The sequence below is a fragment of the Aptenodytes patagonicus genome, chromosome 12, assembly GCF_965638725.1.
Source record: "Aptenodytes patagonicus chromosome 12, bAptPat1.pri.cur, whole genome shotgun sequence".
NCBI classification, from domain to species: Eukaryota; Metazoa; Chordata; class Aves; order Sphenisciformes; family Spheniscidae; genus Aptenodytes; species Aptenodytes patagonicus.
The window spans coordinates 17,724,506-17,748,881 of record NC_134960.1 but is presented as its reverse complement, the minus strand read 5'-3'; the positions used below and the strand labels follow the sequence as shown (position 1 = coordinate 17,748,881).

At 37.8% G+C, this 24,376-nt stretch overlaps 1 protein-coding gene across 12 annotated transcripts in view; it reads right to left on the bottom strand.

The window, feature by feature from the left end:
• TENM2 (teneurin transmembrane protein 2) overlaps positions 1-24,376 on the bottom strand; it is a 763,074-nt gene that overhangs the window by 110,055 nt on the left and 628,643 nt on the right. For 11 of the 12 annotated variants that reach the window (XM_076350345.1, XM_076350344.1, XM_076350347.1 and 8 more), the window contains 3 exons: positions 13,598-13,803; positions 5,294-5,489; positions 2,336-2,437 (listed from right to left, as the gene is read on the bottom strand). In XM_076350345.1, the coding sequence (XP_076206460.1) occupies positions 2,336-2,437; positions 5,294-5,489; positions 13,598-13,803 (504 nt within the window). Of the gene's footprint in view, positions 1-2,335; positions 2,438-5,293; positions 5,490-6,118; positions 6,149-13,597; positions 13,804-24,376 lie in introns of those variants that run through there. The other variant, XM_076350356.1, reaches the window with a different exon arrangement.

The following is a 24,376-nucleotide window of genomic DNA, read 5'->3' as shown; positions in this document are numbered from 1 at the left end:
GCCCTGAAACCGAGGATTCACTGGTATAAAGGATCATGCTTCATATGTATCAAAGTTGGGTTTCACCCAATGTGAAGCTCTTAGACTGCGGTGTTATGGCATGAATCAAGTTCTAAAAGCCATCTGAGGAGCTTGTTCACATTTTCTCCACATTTCTCTATTTAAGTCTTGCCTCAAATTATTTTACAGTGGAGAACTGAGACACTGAAAGATGTGTTGCTAGGGAAATAATAATTAAAAAAATCAGATGGAAAGAAAATCATTATCCTTCCATACTTGTGACAGCTTTGAATTTAACATTACGGTAAATGTATATTAAACATGTGTCCATAGATATTACGTGCTGGAAAAGATTGAATTCTCTATCTTGTTTTACCGTGTTTTACCAGGCATACAATCCCAATTTTGATTTCTGTCTTCTGAAACTGCTCTCACATGTAATCAGCATTCAAGTAAGCAGAAAAATCTGTGGACATGAGAACAGGCATGACAGTGCCTGTGAAATGGGTGAGGCATACAGCCCTTACACCCTAACTCAGCCGCACATTTCTGGGTATGTCTCATAGTATAAAGATGTGCAGCTATGTGCTTGCACAGAAACATAAGAATTCTGTCAACACACCCATTTTGTCATTTTATGTAGTTTTTCAAGCTGCTTTGTTCTTTAGAAATACCATGATGTCTGACAAGAAAACAGTAAAGGAGTTGAAAGAAGCTTCCAAGAAACCATTTCCACTTTTGAGGGGAAAGAGACAACACAGAAAGGACAAAGCAGGAAGCAGAGGGAATGTACTGAGGGGTAGGAGAAGCCTGATAGATACAGTTTGACAAGTACCCTATAAAAAAGCTATTTATCTGACATAGCCTGAATGAAGTACTTTCTAGCATTAACATAGAATACAGTGTTACACAGAGGTTCCGTACACAATGCAGGATTGCTCCACAACTCAAAATGCAAATGACGTGATTTAATGGCCATGTATGTGTGAAGAGTGGCAGTGAAGGACACGGTCACTGCATGCATACAGGTTAACACCACAGAAATGCATAGAGCTGGCAGCGTGTATTTATAGCGCACGTTATCACACCATTTACTTTGTAATATATCCTCTATATATTTGCCAAGTGTCTTAATTTCTCAGGTAATCAAGCAACATGCACGCTGTATTTGAAGCGTTCTTTAAAATGAGTACTGAATGAGCACTGAAATAACAGCATTAGCTTTCCGAGGCCCTTGGGGTCTTTTTTTTTTTTTGTACTGGGGCACCTCCAAGAGCCAAATACAGAGACACAAAATGGAAAGGACTCTCTCCAGTATGGCTATAACAGCTATTCAAGGAGTATTTCATAGACACGCACGGGTATGCTGGATGCCACCCTGCTACACCAGTGAAAGAGGTGGGGCACAACAAACTGTCCTCAGGACTGGATCATGAGTCTAAGAAGAAATGAGCACATTTCTAAGATCCTTCAAGGCATTTCAAAAAGCTTGCAAACACCAGGCTTTCCCCCTTTGAACACTAACAACCCTATCCCTGTGGAAAACAATGGTAGGCACATGATATTGATAGTGTGCCTAAATCTCACACAAACTAAGGAGGAATCAAACTGTAAAATGTTGTGACTGTGCTCAGGAACAGCAGGGAATAGAACCAAGCCATTGATTTAGACAACATATGTGCTACTAGCTGTATAAACTAAAGAGGCCCTCCTTTATGCATCTTTTCACTACGACAGCTATCCCAAACTCTCAGAAAAACAGTAAACACATACTGCCAATCCATAGTTGTCTTTTAGATTTCTGTTTAGTCCTTGATTATCATGCATCTTCCAGTTTTAGTCGTTAAAATTTACAATTGACACTTAAGAAAAAGTTTATTTTAAGACTTTATCAAGTCCTACTTATTTTCCTAAAAAAGGTGAACTGCCTTTGGTCAAAGAGTAATTGTGTAAGCCAGAAAGTTGCTATGAACTAGAAGTAAGGCTCAGCCAGAATGTACATTACATGCTATCAATGATGATAATCAGTCTTCTGTTGCAGACCAATTAATGATTATCAGAAAGCACTGATGATAATTCATCCACTTTCACAGAAAATAAATCTGTTCTGCCATTTCTGCCTACTACCTTTGACACAAAAAAAGTTGTAGTTATGCAAGCTCATCAGCAATGTAGCAACACTTCCACCTGATCATATTTAACTAAGAGATCTAAGAAAAAAGTGCATATTGATCTATTTGAATCTAGCTTGGAGCCATGCTAACTAGCAGGCACTGTAAATCCATACATCACAAACACACACTGTGGTTATTTGTAAACATAGGGAAAATGATACCTTTAGCACAATCTGCTCCATGAAATCCTGGAAAACAGTGGCAGACACCGGACACACACTCGCCATTCCCATGACAATTACGTGGGCAGTCTTGCACTGAATCTGAAACACAAGCATCACAGGCACATTAGTTAGTTCCTATTTAGGCTACAAATTCTTTGCTTAATTTTTCTTCAGTTTATTTTGTGTTCAATACTTAGAAGAACAATCCCTAATAATATTAACACCACAAAGCTCAGGTGAACCAGAAAGGTACCAAGTTTCATGGTAGCGTAAGTGCAGAGATCTAGTGAGATACTAAAGTCACATATTAAGTCTTTGAGCACTATTAGAACTCAAAGTCTTCTGATAGTGCTCAAGTCCTCTGTTCAAACAGGTAGACAGGACTGCCTCTCAAGACCTCTACAGCTATGTGTGAATTCATATTATGTAGCAAGCATAACGCTATCAGGAAAATCAACAATCTCCCTTTTGCAATGAGACTTTGATCTTGCACAACCACTTTTCCATGGGAAACTGATTATCCCAAGGACTGTATCTTCTTTTCTTTCTAGACATTTAAAGCCTCATTAATTAAGCTGACAGAAATGTCTGCTGAACGTGAGAAAGAGGAGCTCTTTTGCTCCAGCAAATATTCTTTATCCTAAAAAAAATTAATAAAAATGGTGCAAGTAGCTATGCAAAAGGATGAAGAAGAGGTCTGTAAAAACAGAGGACAAGGTTTAACACCAGAGCTTAAGTGACCGACTGAAGTGTTGATGACTTCAATAATCTGAGAAGAGTAAGCACACCTGACTGATGATAAAATTTCAGTTGTACCAAAATATTTATTTTCCACAATTTCTGCTATTATTTGGATAATATATACAGTACTTTGCATAATAACAACCTAGAAATAAAATTCCAATTTTGAAATTTTGAAATTTAACAATTAATAATTGTTAAAATCACTTTCATTTGAAAGGTGTTGGATTTCAGTGGATCATATTTTCAACACTGAATTATTGGAACAAAAATCTAATTGGAATGTTGTTACTCTTCACTACTACTCCCTGTTGTTGTGCGACCTGTGGTCCCAAACTAAATGGCTCTGTCAGTTCCAGACACCAAACAAATAGCAGCTGTACAATACAGAAAATGAATTTTGGATTTGGAACTAGCAGAACCATACAGAGTGTTTTTCTGTCAAATTAAACTGAAAAGAGGAGAAAGATTCAAGCACAACTTTAAATCTAATTTCACAGTTGCAGGCCACTAAATAAAAAAACCCTAAAGAAAATTTTCAAAGAGATGTCATTAGCTTGGCCTCTTGAAATGATTCATGTAAACAATGAAAAGAAAAATTGAAACGTAATGCTCAAAGATATCAGCTTGTCTCATGAAGAAGCTTGTCTATAGATTTACTCATTATTTTGCTTCAGGGCACACAAAAGCATTTTCTATGTATTCAAAATCATGGTAAATTTAGTATTGTCTGGGAGTTAACAACATTTCTGTTATTCTTTCTCCTCTTCCACATCAGAGAAACTTTCAGCTGTCTCAGATCCTTTGATTATGAAACATTTGATTACTAGGTGTGTGTAGAACCACCTCTGAACTGGATAAAACACTATACTTTTCTCTACATTTCAGTCCAATTACTATTATTGCACTATCAAGTAGTCTACCTGACTGTTAGACCTTTGATGCTCTTGAAAGCTGTAGCCTAGACCAGGCAACTCTTTTAAGGACAGCTTATCATATCTGAAGGTTTTCTAAGCACAATAGGGGCATAACAAGATATAAGCACAAATGTTCTTGTTTTTGGAGAAACAGAAAAAGCCTTCTATGGGCAAATATGCAAATATATATATCAACATGCATAGCACCTAGTAACTCTTACAAAACCACATATGAGCTATGGAAGAAAAATCATTTTTTCACCTTAATTGAGGTTAACAGAAACAATGATATTCATACTTAATGAAACAGTATTGGCTATCCCCCTACACCCTTTGGGACTTAAGCCAACAAACTGAATTTTATACTGGTGTAAAAGGAAAAAATTAAGCTTCATATCATTAATCAGGCAAGACTGGAAAAGACCTCCAACTATTTTTCATCAAGCTTAAAAACTCACTTGGACTTTTTGCAGTTTCTCTTTCCCTAAACTAATAGGAATTACAGATTTATACAATATAGTGCCATTTAACACTTCACCAGCCAGGATGGAATAGCACACAGACTATCAGAATTTTTTATGCCAGTGTGACAAGATATGCAGCAAAGTTCATCAAGTGCTTCAAATTCAACAAATCTTCTGATAAAGCTTGGAGAATTTAGACCCAGTTTGATTTTCAACTAAATGGAACCCTATTCTAACAAAACTGAAAGCTTCTCAGATCATAGGCTGGATGTTGTTCTGCTCTTGATTCCACCATGTTGAGGAGATGACCCACTATTAGGTGAGTAGTAAGCTGTAAGACGGCATATGGCTAATTAACTGACTCAATTAATCTCTGGGGTGACTGCAAACAATAACCTCGTTCGCAGGTGTCAGTTTCTTGTGCTGTCTTTCTACTAAGATTAAACAGCTCTCCCTCTGTTGGATACTACTCTGCCTGGGTGTAAAGAGGCTTATCAGGAGAAGGAAATAAGAAGTATAAAAATGACAAAGATAAGGGAGAGGAATATTAACTGGGGAATGCTTCAACCCAGACTGAACTTATCGGAGTTTTGTTTTCCAGAACTAAACTCAAGGTCTATGGGAATGCTAAAAATCTTAAAAGAGAAATCAGCAAATTAAAATCAGCACCCCATTACAGACCTTTTGACAGAGCAGTGTTGAGAAACAAAAATGCACAACATAGCATAAGGATAAACAGGCCGAATACTGAAGACTGCAAGAAAGTATTATGACTTTAAGTAAGGGAAGGTGTAAGCAGAGAGGGAAAATGCTCAGCTTGTGGAGATACCTACCCAAAATAACCGTACTGAAAGAGACCACTTCTTTGTCCTTGCCATCATTGTAAAATGCCAGGTGCCACAAACCCACATCCAAGTACTGGACAAACACAGCCTCATTCTGAACAAGGGTCTGAATGCTTCGACGTTCCCGTGGGGACTCCACCACACTCCATTTCTCTTTCCCATCCAAGCGTTCCATGAAATCATACTGCAGGGTAAAAAACAGGAAAAAAAGGAAAAAAAAAAAAAAAAGAACACAAACAAACAAAACCCCAAACAAACAGACCTGAATACAGAATGATATTTCAGCTCAAAATCTGACACTATATTTTCTCTTCTACCTTGTCATAAAATGGTATTTCTGGAAGATATGTCAATGTGAAACTAATATTTACTAGTTGACCATGGAACACACAGAGATTCTGCGACTCTCATCCTTTCTTAAACAGTGACATAGAATTATGCATCTTTGCTCTGCATAGGTGATTAAAAAAAAATGTACAAACGGTATTTCCTGACAGGCTGAGTTTTGAGAAAGAAGTTGAAATCAATGATTTGACCCATCAAATTTTAGGTTCCTACACACCTTTCAAAGCTGGAAACCTTTGACCTCTGAGAGACACACCCTTTTCTAAGCCATCACCTACAATAAATTCTTGCTGCAAGAGGAACAGAAGCCTCAGATATAGCTCCGGACATATTGAATGGAAGCCCCCAGAATGTGAAAACAAACCGGAACAGCACACACAGGCAATGTGTTTGTCTAATGTTAGGTAACTCAGCACCCCATAAAAATACGCTGTACAAGTTTTATATCACAGAGTAAGAGTTGCTTACCTGAGTTTGTATGTGGAACAATCAGGGGGAAGTTGGATACAAAAACCAGAGGGAGCATGGAAAGGAATAACAAATCAAGTGGCTGAAGGTATTGAACTTATATTAAGGAAAACTGAGAATTTCTGGTTGGATGGTTTCCAAGTAAGGTAGAATATTACATTAATCTTTGGAAAAGGGATCAAACAGAGCAAGTGATTATTTACAGTATAAGAGGGATGGCACCATTAATGGCATGAAACTAAAAAAAGAAAGAAATTCAAGATGAATGTCAGATAAGCTTCCCATCTATTAAGCTCAGTAATAGCCTCCCAATGGAGATGCGACTGCATCACACAATTAAACAGGATTGGAAGAAATATTGGTTAATCTACAACAGGGAATAAGTCTGCATAACAAAGCAGCTGGACTAGCTGTCCTAATAGGGTTTTTTTCTGTCTTTAATGTCTGTGATTCTGGAGCTCTCAGGCTGATGCTATGCTCAACCTACTAGCTCTCATAGTCCCTATCTAAGGGAAGCCCTTAAGAAACAACAAAAACAATAGATCTAATCTTTTGATAGTTGTATAACAAGTCCCCTATGAAAACACATCTTGTTTTAGACACATTCATCTATATAGGAGTAGATAGAGATAGACATGTCTAAAGAAAGACGTGTATGTTCAACAAAATACAGTAATAGTATGTGCTTGCTTGCCAGTAGTTTCATTGCATTTCCCTCCGTTATCTCTAGCACATACAGCCTGTGCTTGTGACAGCTCTGAGAAAACATACACCTTCACTTGCTTTCAGTTTAAACAGAAAACATCCTAAACAGACCCAACATCCAGAGAGGGCTGACTTGTACACGGTATTCCGCTCATTAATGGTGAGTTCTAGCAAATAATACACAATATGCGATAAAATAATGAAGATTCTCCCTTCTAGTAGAAGAGACAAACAGATGGACTGATGTAACACTTTAGTGCCATGCTACACATCCAACTAAAACTGGAGTATAAAAGCTGACCTTTCTATTTGAGATTTTGTACCAGTTATATATGAGCTATATAGAGTCCTCGATACACTTAGCCTTACAACAAAGGGAAAACATGGAAGTACTATTAGTTCCACGTGTTTAACAGGAAGGTATGACACCAATATGCAGCCACAAAGGAAATCCATGGCAGGGTAGGAGTTTGAGCCCAGGTCTACTAATGTTGAAAGCTATTGTCACAGTAAGTGCATTATTCACTCTTTCCTATGCCTTTAATCACGGGAAAGAGCAGGAGAAGTGGAATAAAACGTTTCACCAAACTGTTAATATCAGATTGCCATCCACTTGAGCCTTTTTTCAGATTTTTGCAGGAGAAGGAAAATCAGGTAAATTAGTACGTTTAAGCCAACGCACGCCAGAGATTTAGAAAATTCTGGCATGTCAGTAACTTTCAGAGTATCAGAGGTGCCAAACACACATATATCTATCTCTTAAATCAATGACATTTGGAAATATTGCTAAAACCTATCGTCTAACAGTCAGAGGTTAAGGACAGACTCATCACCTCCTTGGGAAATGTTATTACTCGGGCAACATCTTGGGAAAAAGAAATTTTGAACAATCGTTCGCAAAGGGTCAACTAAGGAAGTAGCAATAAAAGCTGACATTTCTCACTGGCAACATGCTGTTCATCTCTGCTTGTGCTGGCAGGTTCCTCTGCCTCCCCTCTGTTTGATGCTGATTCTACCTCATATAGCAGAGAAGGCTCAGCAGTTGGCAAGATCGAAGGGGAAGAGTATTCAGGCTGAAACTGCTTGAAGTAGTTTTAGCTGCAGAAACTCTTTTCACAATGGTGGGGTGTGACCTAGTGAGAGCAGGTGCCTTGGCATGACTCCCTATAAGGCTACAATTTTAACTTTTGGTAAAGTTAAGACTGGTATTGCCCCTCTTTAATCCGACTATGAAGAACTATTGCATGCTCAGGCAAAAGCAAAATGACTAAACCTGAATAACTTTATGAATGGTGAAGTACCGGTGCAAACTGATACAGAATATAACAATACATTTTTATCCCTCTTTGGATTCCTCAGGACTGAGGGAAAAAAGAAGGACGATAATGTATCTGCTGGTGGTTCCCCCGGTGTATAAATCTTAATGTGTCAGCAAGTACTAGGTATATGTACCCCAAAATCTAAAATCCCTGACTGAAGGGTCACCAAGACAGTACCGTGAATTCATAACCAGATAAGATTTCTTCACGTGGTTGGCTGAATCATCGTTTTGCTTCTTGTGGCCCAGTTGATTTTCTGATTTACCACACTTGGGTGATTAATTACTTTTATATAATGTTGTGCTGAAGATATCACTCTTGCTTTAAAGCTATTTATTGACAAATACACATAGATTAAAAGACCCATCTAGGAAAAGAATGAAAGTACTTTCATGATCATTAAAAAGCAACTGTGGAATTTTTAATCTAACACACACAACTGCTAAGGAAGAGACAACTAAATCACATGAATTAGGGAATGGATCTGTCAAACCAAACTAAATCTCTGAAGTAATTTGGAAGTTTCACTGACTTTTTTTTTTTTTATGATCCTTTATATTTCACGGCTTCATACCGAAAGTCACACAAAAATGGCAAAAACTGCTCAGAAACAAAATGTACCAGAAATCCCAAATGACTACATCTTCAGAGTTCAATTTTGCAGGGGGGAGTACTTACTATGATTAAAGTTCCATATAAGCAAGTGACTTGCCAGCCTACTTCTCTAAACAAATTCCAAATTCACATTCTCAGTGAGTATTTTTATTTTTACTACACAGCATACCAAAACCCTACTGCATACTTTTATTTACAACCCTAAATCTCACACTGAGTTCTTTCTGGGTGATTTGTTTTTATAATTTCCCCATTCAGTGCTTTCTGTCCTCCTCTGATGCATTTTATTCATAGGCTAATAAGGACTTTCTTTTTCCAGTAACCATGGGGAGACATGGGGAACATGTTTTGGAACTTTACATATAAGGTAGTGACCACACTGCACAATGCACCCATATAGCACAGATCAACTAAGCCCAGTCGCATACAGGGAGTGAACTAGCTGTGAAAGCACGGCGAAGCAAAGTGAGCTTGCAGGGGTCAAGACTGAAAATGCAGAGAGCCTGCATAATCTTTGGTTTTTTCTTGGACTTGAAACTATTTGCATGCCTCCACAAAATCCCTAACATTGTTTGAAATTAGGAATTGAAAAGAAAGATTTCTTAGAGCTCTTGTCTTAAGAACGGATGCACATTCAAATCGGGGGGGGGACATGTTTGGCGTTGTGGCTAGCATTCGTCTTTATGCCAAAGTGCTGGTAAGACCTAAGCACCCAAGAAAACATATATCAGGGAAACTTGTTTACAAAGTGCTTTGAAATTAGCTCTTCATAAAATCCAGTTGGTAATTATTCATTAAAATACACCCATGAAACATCTGATACCCACAGTGACAGCCAACTGATTTGTTTCAACCTTTGAACGTGACACAACACAACCAGTACAATGCAGCACAGCATTCAGTAATAACAGCACAGTTGCCACCAGATAACTTCAAGGTGGTCAGAGCACCTAAATGTGTTTGAGCACTGGCTAAAAACACGGTAACACTGAAGCTGCCCAGCTATTCAAGTTGCTTCAAATAAAGCCATTTCCCACTGTAAATGAAAACAGTTTTCATTTTGACATAAAAAAATTGTAAGTATAAAACACTGCTGGAAATGAAAACAACACAACTCCATGCACTGCCTTCTCCAGACATTACAGTGATGTTTCTATAAGGTTACCTTATTTCATGCGTCATTTGGAATGATCTACCAACGTGTAGTAACATCATAATTGCTGTAATCTCTGTAGAGTCACTTCATGCATTATTTGACATTTACAGTTCATTTTCTTTACATTATCAATTTTATTAATATGACTACCTTCTACTAATTTCCTATTGATCATTCAAGCCTGCAATGTGTATTTTGTTATTTCTATGTAGTACTACACAGGTTGGAAGAATTTTGCTTGAAAGCAATGCATTCCTGTTTCTAGTCTGCTTGCCGCTCAAAACTGCATTTTTACCTCTCCTCTAGAGCTCCATTCCCTATGCACATGGCACACAAGGCTGCTTCTAGACAAGTTTACAGCTACATAAGTTTGACTGACTAAACCAGGCATTTGGAATATTTGCTAAACAGTAATACTGAGAAGGTTAAATCTCAGCAGGGCTCTCAGACAGGAACTGCATCTTGTTGTCTCAGGTTAATCATGTACCTAATTTGCTGATTATTGACTTGCTCCCACAAAGGATTTTACTTGGCTTGACATATCAGCACTGATCAGTGATGAACTGTCAAGTGTAGTTGTTCACTGCTTTACAGCTCATGTCCCTAACCTGCAGAAACAAGGATTTTAAATTTCAATTTTAAAATATCGTCTGGTGTCAACTTCAGACTATTTTCATTAATACAAAACCATTCTGCTCCTTTCTGTCAGAACAAGGCTTCTTTTCACTAACTCAGGTCTGTAACAGCTTGCCTTTCTTTTTCTAAAATCATTTCTTTTGGTAGCAGCTTGGCTGAATTTTGATTGCTGGGCAAAAATGCCAAGCAATCTTCTGCTGTACCACCCTGTTGACAAGCACCAGAACCCTGCATGAATAGGGGAAAGTAATTCTGCAGACTATACTGATGGATTTCCTTAACTCCAGTTATGGAAGAGGGTTGGAATTGCTTCCTCTGAAGACTGGAAAACAGGTTCTCTGAGGAGAAATCCAGCTCAGTAGGAAACAGTTGATATTTCTCATTATTTAGTTTAACAGGAAGGTCACAAAATTTATATCCTATCCATGTAAGGTAGAGTGAAAAAAAGAAGAGAAACTTTGCCTTCTCAGGCAAAGCCTTCTTAGATAGAGAATAGCCTTCTCAGATGAGAGGATCATAATGACATCTAGAACAAATACATTCGATCACAGTGCAACAGAAATTAAAGTTCAGCTTGAATTAAAAAAATATTTTGTACTACCAGTTACATCCAGCTGGATTTCTTGTAAAAGGTACAGGCATACCTCCATCATGTCTTAGTCAGACAATTATAATTAACTTGTATTTTTAGCAAACCTTGATGATTGCTTAGGAGCTTTGGTTGCCCTAAGCCATTTTCACTTCATGATTTATACTTTTGTTTGTTTTCCTCAACTAAACTGCTGGTTTTTTCATGGTGGAATGATAGGGGAAGTGAGCGCCAAAATTCTGAATTAAATGAAACATGCTCAATGAATTATGCCATTACCTCATTGCAACAGTAAAAGATCCATAGACATAATTTCGCCCTCAAGACAACATATTGAAGCATTACAGCCAAAATCAAAACATTCTTAAGAAAGGCTCCCGCCCTGGAATGTATTCTCTGTGGATATCTTCTGTGTTGCACGGATGTCTGGCAACGGCTGAAAATTAGTCAACAGCCCTCTACGATTTCCCCAATTTATCTAGTCTTTGTACAGAACTTCAGGATGCTGTATGCTAACCTCTAGCTACAAGGAAAACTGACCACTTGCCCTCCCCTCCTTGGGTTGTGGACTGCTGATCCCTATTTCTTTACCAGTTGGATATATCCATTCAATAACTCACAGAACATTTTAAAACAGCATACTACAGGAAGTTGATGGAGTGTGGATAGTCAAAGCTCCTTGTTAGCAAATTCTTAGAAGTAGAGGTCATAAACCTATGTAAACCTCTTTTCTCCTTTCGTAGAATCATAGAATCATAGAATCATTGCGGTTGGAAAAGACCTCAAAGATCATCGAGTCCAACCGTCGACCCAACACCACCATGTCCACTAAACCATGTCCCTAAGTGCCTCATCTACTCAACTTTCCTCCTCATCTACTTTCCTCCCAACTCGGTTTAAAGATTTTCATTCTCAATTCAGACTACAGGCAATAATAAACACCAAGGAACAGGAGGCCATGCAGAATAGTTCTGTAAGTTTGCCTCACATTGGGAAGCAGATCCAAAATTCAGTTGATATAAGTGTAGCTTTCCCCAGAAAATTAATTGGTTCACTATTTGTAGCACGAGTTTGTGCATGCACATGGACACACTTCACTTAGGGTTGATATCTCCTTGCAGGCAATATGTAGCAATGCAATTATGTTAAAGCCTCTGGACTTTTAGCTCAGATCATGCATTTCAACCATCTATGTAATTGCAGTCTGCTTTGCCAAATGAAAAAAAAAAGTAGTAGTAGTTCTTTGCAAATCAGGGCAAGGCATCTAGAAATGTTAAATAGGGCTTTCCCAAAAGGGATCACGGAGTTCTACGTTTGCTTTTTGGAAATCATATACTAAATATAGCATTTTAAGTTTAGGTGATAATTTCTGAATGAAGAACTGATCTTTAGCAGCAAAGATATGCATGAAGGAAGGGGTCCTTTCCAAAAGCTGGTTGCTATTTCTGCTTCCCTTGCTCTGTGAAGAATGGAGGCTCTTTCCTTTCAGTATGTGTAACTGCAATTATTTCTCATTACAGTTCTAATCTAAGTAAATGGGAATCCTTCAATTCACATTAATGAGTTTTCAATATAATAAAAAAATTTCTCTCTTTAACAGAAAATATGGCTATATCTTCTCATAGCAAAGAAACTAAAACACCCACTGCCCAACCTAGAAGAAAAAAAGATACTTAAGTTTGGTCTCACTAACTTTAAAACTATCTTTACCTACAGCCCTTAGCTCTGTACTACAGGGCCACTGTAAAAATGTCGCGTTACTGAGTTTTCATCTCTGAGGCTGGTTAGAAATCAAGAAGAATTGGGTTTCCCAACTGCAAGACTTGCCCCATGTCTGAGTCAGATATTATACCTAAATACCGTCCTTGGGGGAAAGTAGTAAAATTAAAGCTCTCAAACACATGGCCACTACATTATGTTCGCTAATAAGGCCGGGTAGCAGTGGTGCCAAAGCCTGTTGCATACCCCAGCAATGCCATTCCAACGGCCTGTGGAGATTAAAACTTCTGTGAAAATAGAAAATTATATGTTAACACATCTAGCTGTGCATGCATTCCAACTGTATACAGTGCTTTGGTGCTGTGAGTTTGACCATCATCACTCATCATTTTTGACTGGTGTATTACTGGATAGGTTTATCCCAATCGGGGCCAAGCTTTTGTCAGAGGTTTTTATTGTCTCAAAACCTTGAGTGACAAAACTGCAAGTTATTTTAAAAACCTGAATGGCAAGATGATCATCATTGATTAATGCTTTTATCAATGTACTGTTGAGGTACGCAATAACCTAGAAATCTTAAGATCAGAGTGTTCAGTCAAATATCACAAATTAAGTAATTCCCAGGATACTGCACAGAATCCCTAAACTTGAGCTCCATAAGCTCCAACATAAATCTAACATAGATGCTCTAGACTTTTGCATTTTGACATTTAAAGCCAACGAATACATTGATAAAGTACCTGGGCATGTGATGGTGGGAGTCCTCTTCTTATATAAACACCAAAAAGAGCATCCTTCCCTAAGGATATGTTGAACTTCACGAACTGTGGCTGGCTGATATGGATCTGCGACCGCCAAAAAATGCCAGGGGGCACTTCCTGGGTGACCCTGCGGCCAACTTCTGTTTCTCCGCTATCTATGCTGCTATTCCTAGTGACCCATGGTCCTGTAAAATCAAAGCAAATATAAATCAAATGAGATAACTGCTTTTAATACAGGTATTTTTATTCATTCAAGATGAACATCTGTGGCAGTGCTGCCTTTTAAATCAAACTGTAACTTTCCTTTCTTATTCTGATGCAATTTGCCTGCTGTTTCAATCGCTATGTAAGAATTTGGCCCCTATATTTGAAGTAAGAAGGCTGTGAACCTTTTTCTGTGGAGCATCTGCAATCTTCTAATCCTTCCAACCCTTGAATTCTGCGATTGCTTTTTACTGATCAAATATAGTAACAGTAGACAGTCAATTGAGCACGTACGAATCTCCCTGTGCTCTTTTCAGCTGCATCTTGTATGCAACCAGGATATAAAAAAATTATCAGAAAGGCGAACTGAAGGGGTAACTTCAATCTAAATGAACTGATTGCAAATTTTTCTTACCGTTGTTTTATATAGTAAAGTAGTCCAATAAACTCCAGGTCATAGACAAGAGAGTTGACGGAAGAAATGAAATGCACAGAAAAGGATTTAGAGGACAGTGTCTGTACTCTAACATGCATCTTCTCCCTCTTGAAAGAAAGTTAGTACAACTCAATGTGCTGCCTTTTAAGTTCTCTCTGCTTGAAGCAGGGACTATACACAGGTCTTTCTCCCTCAGGCTGTGGTTAGTTAAAACCCATCATTTGATGGTTCTTCAGCATGCGTCATTGAAGACAAGATACAAGACCTTTCTGGTTGAGTGCTCTGGCTTCCAGCCCATGAAATAGTCAACCTTTAAAACATGGTGCAAATCCCTTCTGGTCCCAGCCGAACAGGATGGCTCTAAGGCTACACTTATTTTAAACATGGAGTGCGACACGTGAAGAGTTAGCTCTTTCAAGCTACAGTATACAGCAATGTTTGATTTTGTGTTCCATATTCCCAAACAACATGGTGATAAATCAATTTTAAAATTATTACAACAGACACTATAAAGACCAGAAAACCACAGAAAATATCTGTTAACAATCACAGAAATTTGAAGGTTTCATTAATATAACTATTAATACACACTGGATGGTAGTGATACCTCTGATACAACCTGACAGTATTTGTTAAAAGCTCAATGTTCACTTCATGTGTTTTTCATGATGTAATGCTATTTTCAATAAATGGCAAGTTACTTTTGAAATATATTCCAGCACTGCATGAATGTAACAGGATGGCACAGAATGACATAAAATTCCAGCAGGTAAGTACATAATAGCTTTTCTGTCTTGACTATCTTTAATTGAGAGAGCTGCTATAGCATGGTTTCAATTATAGATTCCAAATTATCTATGTTAGTAGCACATACACTTGTACATAATGAAACAGATATTATGTTAGCAGTGTTTTGAAATGGTAAAAGAACGCTCTGAATACCAACTGCTTTTGGCAACTTGGTTGTTTTTTCATTCTCTGTGTTCGTGGGTCTACAATAACATCACAGCACTAAGAAAAAAAGAAAGGAGAAGAAGCTGCAAAGACAGGCTGCAAAGAAAGGAAAAATGGCCGAGAATGTCAAGCAATGTGCCTTTAGAGCCGCCCAAGAACACAGACATATCAACCAGATTCAAACACACAATGTTTTAAAAAAACTACATGATTTCCTTTCTTACGGATTACTGCAACAGAGGATATTTCAAAGTTCCTACCTCAATGAAGTCAGGCACCATCTCACTAGAATTTAAATTAGTCCTTACCCACATGGATAGGAAAACCAGGTACAGAGCACATAAAATCACCTGTTGAATGCTATACTGAAATCACTGGCAGAGCTGGGAAGTCAGCCGAAGGCTGAGGGCTCCTTCATCTCCTTTGAGTACAACATTACACTTACTTCACTTCACAATTCCAAGTTATGGTAATAAATGATGAATTTTTTTCAACATTCTTAAAAAGTGTGCTGTAAATTATTTCTTTAGAAGCAGACAGTGCATACTTAAATGAACATCAACTGTATCTAATCTGAGAACAGACTCCTCGACACACTCTGAAGAACCTTGTTCTTCAGGATCAGTATATCCATAGTCAACGTGAAACAGTCAAAGCAAAAGCTATTTCCAGGAAATATTACAGTAGGCATTATTATTATGATGATGATAAAAGGTGTATAAGTGATAAAGGTAGGAAGATTAATAGACCAGTGCCTCTTCCAGTATTCTGACTCTGTCCACAGACTCCTTATACTCAATGAATTATCTGCATTATATATTTTTTCAATTTGGTTAATTTCATGCCTACAATAAAGCTGCTCCAGTCCACGGAAGCTAGTGGAAATCTTTGACATAAAGAATACTGAAGTCAGTAAGTGTAAACTATTTCTGAAATCCACACGTAAAATTGGTGGGAATCTGGAGCTTAGATCTATTTGAAATCAGAACACCCCCCCCACCCCCCCCACCCATGTTGGAATCTGCTTCTCATTTAGTTTCTTTTTAAGCAATACTTTATACTTTTTACAGTGGAGCAGTGGTCATGTACATTCAGAGATATGGCTTGTATTAGCAGCACAAATCTAATATTCCAATTAGTTAAAAAATAAGCAGCTTATAGTCACTTACCTCATGTCATAAACATATATATAACATATATATATAAAAACATATATCTATCTGGGCTATCAAGTACTGAAATGGCTACTAACACACATAAATAGCATATGCCACAGAATAAGTTTCAGAAAAATGAATCCTTCTCAGAACACTTTAAGAAGCAACATGGTGTTAGAATGCCCTCATGCATACATCTGCCTTACAAATTACCGAGTCATGTGTTTTTCACCTACATCAAATAGAAATTATACTGAATATAATGGCTTCAGCCATTGTACCTCACTTTTATCCAGTGCAGCAAGCTTACTGAGCATGCAAATGGCAAGGCCAGCATAGTCTCTGTTGGAGATTATGGTTTCATTGCTGTTAAAGCAGCTCCAAAACACCACCATCAATGACTTTTGCTAATTACATTGCTTCCAAGTCTGCTGAGTATATGTTCCCTAGAATTGTAGCTTTGCAAATAAATTTAATTCTTATGGAGGCTCCAGTTTTAGTATTTCTGGTTGAATTCAGCCTTAGCCTCCCTTGGTTTTCCAAAATTCTGTTTTCTATTTCTATCTGGGGAAGGACATTTTTCAGGAGTCAAGAATCCTCAAATACATCAATTAAGCTAAAAAGAGACTATTCCAGTCATCAAGAGAACCAGAGTTACATTCACACTACTTCAGCATGCACCTCACAGGCAAACAAATATATTGGATATATATACTGGATGTCAAACTTTCCCAACAAAAAGTTATTAGAAAAAGACCATTCATTTATATTTCTCATGAAAATTTTGAAGTTATTAGCTTAAAAATTGGTGAAAAAAGCAGATGAGACAATTGATTTTGTAATTATCAATCAGCCTAGAGACATGATTCAGGTTCCTAATACTGAAATGATTCAGTTCAATTTGGCATTATCTTGGGAAGCATCTCCCCGTAGATGCTATTTTTTTGCTCTACAACATAAATGATCTGGTTTCTAGTTGTCCAAACCATTCCTTCTGGAAGATTTCAGTGTCTCAGGAAAATCTACCCAGGAAGACAACTGTTACAGCTGTAGGGGTTGAACACAGCAGAGGATTTTAAGAGCACATTAGATGACCAACTATCACAAGTCATCAAGATATACTTAACCTACAACAAAGAATGGAACAGATGGATGACCCCTTATTTTCAAGTCTGTATTTTTGTGGTTTAACCTGGCAGGCAGCTAAACACCACGCAGCCGTTTGCTCACTCCCCTCCCCGCAGTGGGATGGGGGAGAGAATCGGGGAAAAAAATGTAAGATTTGTGGGTTGAGATAAAGACAGTTTAATAGGACAGAAAAGGAAGGGAAAATAATTAATAATAACAACAACAACAACAACAACAACAACAATAATAGTAGTGATGATAAAAGAATATGCAAAGCAAGTGATGCACAATGCAATTGCTCACCACCTGCCGACCGATGCCCAGCCAGTTCCTGAGCAACGGTTGCTGCCCCCCGGCCAACTCCCCCAGTCTATATACTGAGCATGACATCGTATGGTATGGAATAGCCCTTTGGCAGTTGGGGTCAGCTGTCCTGGCTGTGCCCCCTCCCAGCTTCTCGCTGGTAGGGCCTGAGGAGCTGAGAAGTCCTTGACTAGTGTAAGCACTGCTTAGCAACAACTAAAACATCGGTGTGTTATCAACATTATTCTCATCCTAAATCCAAAACACAGCACTGTACCAGCTACTGGGAAGAAAATTAACTCTATCCCAGCCGAAACCAGGACAGTAGTATGGCGTGCCTCTGCTCTATATCCAGACCGTGCCATATCTGTGAGAAACAGCTGCTGCCTCACCTCTGGCATGCCAAAAGGGATCCTTATTTTTGCTTTTAAGAATTTAATACATGAGATCCTGTTTTTATGGCTCTACATTATAATGCTGAAATAACACAATTTAGAAATGCTTGAAGTTGTACTAAAATATAAGTTTTATATTTGCAAATTTAACTAACAACTTACAAAGTTTTAAGCCTAGCAAGCTATCAGAGCTCTAAAGATTATGCATTATTGAATCACACTCTCATAAATTCCTGCTGAGTTACTCTTGTTGGTATGAGACACAAAACTAGTGAAAGCGTCTTGGTTCTAGTCCTTGCTTTGACACAGCCAGTGCACCTGAGTTGGTCATGATCTTGATGTTCTCAGATGACGACTTGTAAAACAGAAATATTAACAATGACCTATTAAAAATTCTCACCTTGAAGATGAGTAATGCAGAGCAGTCACATAAAAATACTACAGGAGGTATCTCGACATCGGCCTCTTCATGTTCCTTCCTCCCCAAGTTAGAAATACAGAAACGAAATGCAAAGTAGATATGACCACTGAACCTCTTTTATTAGTGAATAGGTTTAAGTTTATTTTTTTAAACCTGAAAAGCAGAACATCATCCTAGCTTTACATTTGCAATGGTTTTTTCTGCACTAACAGCTTCACTTATGAACTCTGTCTCTAGAGACTCTTAAAGTAAACTTTTTTTATAGCTCCCTTCGGTCTTCACCTCCTAATGTAGAGAATGTATCTTGCCACCTGACTTACTCCCTTCAGCTATTTTTAGAAGCTTTTCCATTTTGGTGGACTGCTGCAGATCACATTCAAAGAACATCAACTGCATTTAAGTGAAGTTACAGATGTGACAAACTGACAAATCTGGGAAGAAAGACTAACCCAAACAACTCATACTATTGTGAACAAATAAATCCCAACATCCTTATCTCTGCTGTGGGTGACAGTTTTAGAGTTTCATCTGTTTATCTCATAACGCCACGGATACTTGATTTTTTTTCTGTGATTTCCTCTCTATAAACATCTACAAAAGAGAGTTTTAAAAGCATACTTCTTCATCTTACCCAGGGGAGGCATTTCAATCGCTCAGTCAAACGTATATTTATCAACTAAATAACACTTACTCATTTAAACTGCTGTGTTATTTACCCAGTTGAATTACTATTTTGGTATATACATTTGAAAAGACTGTTTTAGCGCTCAAGTATATTTGCCTTTGAAGTTAGCAAATAGGCAACACATGACAACAGCAATGCAACTCCCCCTGCTAACTTGTCAGCAGGCCTCATCTTCGAGCTGGAGGTCAGTTTCAAGGTGGCAGCTGATAGGACGTGCCCGGTCAGCCTTTAATTCAACTGATGTCAAGCAGCATCAGCTATGGAGGCAGAACTGTATCTACACTGAAACCAGATATACTTGAGTATTTATTATAGGCTCCTCTCCCATACTGTAGTTAAAATTAAAAAATAAAAATGAAATCTGGCTACCAGCAGTGTCACGCTACAGACATCACATTTAAATAGCAATTAACTCCAGTGCTTTGACTGTGTGCCTTTATAAAGGTGATGACTGTAAATTGTGTCTTGACAACACTCTTGAAAAATACCTAGCAGAATAACTATTCCAACAGATCCATAATGAACTACCAAGATAATCTGGACAATTTCAAATTAAGTACAAGGAATAAATATCACCAGTGTTGGTTAAAGAGAATTCTCTTTCACTTCTCTTCCTGTACCTCTGCATTTCTTATAAATCACTGCTGCAGACATAGCTTTCCTTATCTTTTTATCTAACTTATTTTTCTGTTGTTGTTTGCTACATAGTTAGGGATTTTCACAGATGACTCGGAATTCCAAAGAAATTTATGGTACAGCTGTGTAAAGGAAACCATTCACTATAAAAATACACTCCACTGACTTTTTGCCAAAAAAGAATGCGTGGGAATTACTACAGTTTTCAGTGATAGCTTGATTTTTTGCTCGGGTAAATTTGCTACTTATATGACCAGACATTTTTTACTGTTTCAGAAAGGCAGACGAAAAAGTAGAAAATGTCTTTTCTATACAAATTTCTTCAGTGGAAAAATCAGCGCTATGCACTATTACCACACTGATCACTTCCTATACGAACTTATGCTTCACAATATCTACTACTAATACCTAAGTGCCCTAGGACCCAAGTGAAAACAGATTCTCTTTGAAATGTGTACAATAGATTGACTGCTGATGCAAAACAAATTCCCACAGCTATAATAAAGTAAAAAGCCAGGAAATGAGAGTTTGGAGAAGCCGCTATGACACATCTTGAACTTCAGTTATGCTGAAGATGCTGAGGTACTAATGAGCTCTATTTTGTGAAGTGAGGAGGAAGGAACCTTCTGAATTTGTATGAGCCTTCAGGAGTCCAGTAAAACAGCTTCTGAAACAAAATAAAAAACTCAGGTTTGCTGATCAGTATCCCATATTTCTATAGTGGCGAAAGGAAAGAAATTCTGCAAGGACAGCATCTGCTTAGGACCACTGCTCTGGCTCAGCTGCAGTCAAACAATCTGGCCCTGTAGGTGGAGTTAAGAAACATGTCTTAATATCCTGATACACCTAAAAATTTGGGCACATCTTCACATTCTTGTCGGCATGGCTTCACAAGATGCATTGTTTTCAGAATCAAAAGCAAATTATAGCTGAAATGAAATTAAGATCTGTTAGTTCACTGCATTTCACAAAGAACAAATACATAGTAGCATGGATTTCTGCATCACCATAACAATCATCTCTGATGGTATATAATACTCTTCTTCACCTAACTTTGAACACAGCAACTCATACTATCACCATCAACACAATGACAAAAATAAAACTCCTCTTCTGTTCTACTGAACTTAGTCAAATACTTTGCTTCTGCTAAGGCAGCCCTAGAGCCTGGTACATTTTCAGAAGACCATATCTGCAAGCCTTCATAGCGTCCATATTAATACTTCTGCTTGCTAAAGTGTTAATTAAGATCTACGTTACATTAGCCACATAACTACTTAATAAGATTAATCCACCTGGAAAATGATGGCATGTCTTGATTAAATTGAATGAAGGTAACGGAAGTGACATTTAAAATACATTGATTGTTATTACATTTTGATCATCTGCTTCAAAGCGTCTGAAAGGAAATAGTAGAAACCAAAAGATTCATGTTTACGTTGTTAATGAGGTATGAGTTTTTCATCTTTTTATCTTTTGCAACATGACGACGAGTTCCCTCCAGTTGTTACGGAGTCCTTATACTGTCCGATGAGTAGGATTAGGTTTCAGCAGGAACATAGTTGGGGGTAGCACCAGCGTCTCAGGCAGTCAAGTCAGGGCCTATTCTACTTGCATCTGAGCCCCAACTCATCAACATGTAAGAGTGGCAACTCTTCCCATTTAATAAATTTGTTATTCCTTTAACGTTGGCCTGTCTGCTGCATTGCTAATAAAATACCTTAACTATTAGAAAATAATCGTTTCTGTGTGCAAACCAAAATGTGATTCGGAGCTGCAGCATCTGGCAGAGGTCTCAACATCATTTGGAGAGAGCTGAAAACAACCTATACTGCTTCACAATGGTTGCTGAGTTCAGCTTTCCATATCTATTCAAGGCAAATTTCTGCTAGATCAGTAAAATTATGTTTTTCCCCTCTCTCACCTCAAGCAAGTAAGATGGTGTCAAATTTAACAGCAAATTTAACTTTCTTCATTTCATTATTGCCATTATATTTACAATGCTGAATTCGATAACTGGAAACAAGTATTTTTCATGATACTTCAATACTTTACCATTTAATTAACTGTAATTGTCTTTTTGAAATCCACATACTGTGGTAAACTTAGTGAAATATCTTATAAACTGAGCACGAACCTGGATCAAGCTGGTTGGTCCAAAGATACGCAAACCCTGGATTATGCGAGTATCAGAACACACATTCAAATCTACCTTTTCCAATTAGTCAGTATGTTTATGGTAATCAAAGTGATCTTTCAGGTCCACAATCCTTGCCTATAATTATCTTTGGTGTCTTTTAAAATGTGGGTTTCTAGGATCAGAGACCACAATCTCTTACTGTGTTTTTCAGCTTTATAGAACCTTACTATAGCAAATAATCAAATTAAAAAATACTGTCAATTTTGAATTAGTAGAAATTCGGCTAAATTTGTGAGCACACCAAAGACAATATGTCATAAACAAAAAACTCTACACTGAAGCATTCTTTACTTGGATTTGCAGCTGGTGTTAGTTTGGATATTTCCACATAAATTGTAGTTTATCTTAGGTGCTCTCTGAAAAGATTAAAGTTGACTTTTATAGTATATTCTGCCAATTAGAAAGGAAACAGCACATAGATAGTCACATATTTTATGGAAATGTGTGTCTAGCCCACTACATAATTTTAAATGTAGAATATATTTTTGGCATAGATTAACAGAATCTAGGTACAAAAAAAACCCCATAAGGTCATCTAATTCACTTCTTTGTGAAAAAGAAATTATTCCCAAATGTGCTTTCTTTTTTCACTTTTCCCCCTAATTTAGATTTATTACATCAAAATTCTAATATTATCCTTATGCAACTGTAACAAACAAATGGGCTTCACTCTCAGAAATTTTTTTTTAATGTCATTATTATCTATCTCATCCCTGTAGCAATTCCACAATTCCATGGCAGTGCCAACTTTTTGGGTTTTATGTACTATGAAGGGATACTACCTTATCATTTGTATTAAGAAAGGAATTTTTCTTTACTTTGGTCTCTTAATCTAAATCCCTAGTTTAGCACAACTTCTAGAGCCTAAAGTAAAAAAAAAAAAAAGTATCTTGTGCTTTGTTTACAGTCAGAGCATGGTGGACTTCACTTGCAGTTCTACCACAGCACTGAGGGTTGTTCTACCCATTGCGCTTGCCTCCTTCTTTCAGACATCCCCGGTATCAGCGAGATGTAGTGTGTAATTACAAAAAACCTGCAACTGCGTTATCTTAACAGTGAATTTTGTTTTCATTCAGATAGGAAAATGCAGTAATAAAGTAATTTACATTCCTCTTAAATTGCAGTTTTATTATTTCATACCAGAATTTAGTCTCTTAATAAGGAACAAGCAGATCAAATTGAAGTATCTGCTATTTTTTTTTCCTTCCAAATTGCTCTACTTTAAAATGCCTTGCTTGCTGAGTAGGCACAGCTTGCGTTTAAGTAGCCATTCTCAGTCTGGGGGTTAAAGGTTTCTTTGGGAGACCAATGTTTTGAAAAGAATGGCTTCATCCTGAGTTGTGTCAGTTATAGAAAGGTCACTCTACAGCCAGAGCCCTGAGCCCTGAAATGTGTTGTTGTGTTAAAAGCTGTCAGAGGCTTTCCTAAAAACTGCTGGGATAGCAATATTAACTTGGACACAATAAAAGGAAAGGTGAGATAGAAAAACTTTTCACCCTTCCCTGCTATGAGAATTTGTCTTTTAGATATTCCTTGTGTTCATCCAAACCTGCCATTCATATTATTCCCCTGTGGAAGATTACATGCCTAAATATTGTTGTCCCCCCTTCCCCCAGATTTTCAACATTTCAGCAACCTTCTACAAAATGTCAGAAGAGCAAGTAAACTTTTCCAACATGCTCTGAGGAAAGCTAACTGCAGCAATTTAAGACACAACTAGCAGTTCTGTCTCCTTGTCTCCTCTACAGGAGGCTACCACTCCCAAAACAGCCGGCATCTCAGCCTCTTCAAATGTGCAAAGCTAATTAGAGTGGGGCTGGGATAAACTGCCAGAATTTGCACTGAAGTGCCCCAGGCAGCTGAGCACATTCCAATTCAACAATCCTGCTGCCCTATATTTGCACAGAGATGGCAACAAAAAACTGCAGGGGAGGGAATTTGGAAACGTGTTAAACACTGCAGTTGTTTGCTAAGTGACCATAATTGCAGACCTGAGCCCTTCAGGTTCCTGCCTAAAACCATAGGGTCTCTCACCTGTGCACAATCTGGAAGAAGTTCAGCAGTAATATAAACATTCTGCCTTGTACTTAGGGATGTGCTGTTCGTCCAGTTTGACCTACAGTCAGTCGGAGATGAGAGCCAAGCCAACAAACCGCTGTCTGAAAATCTACAGGTTTTTCCCACCACTAGGGTGTAGGATTTGATGAAAAGGAGGCGGCCAAAATTAGTTCCTCCATGG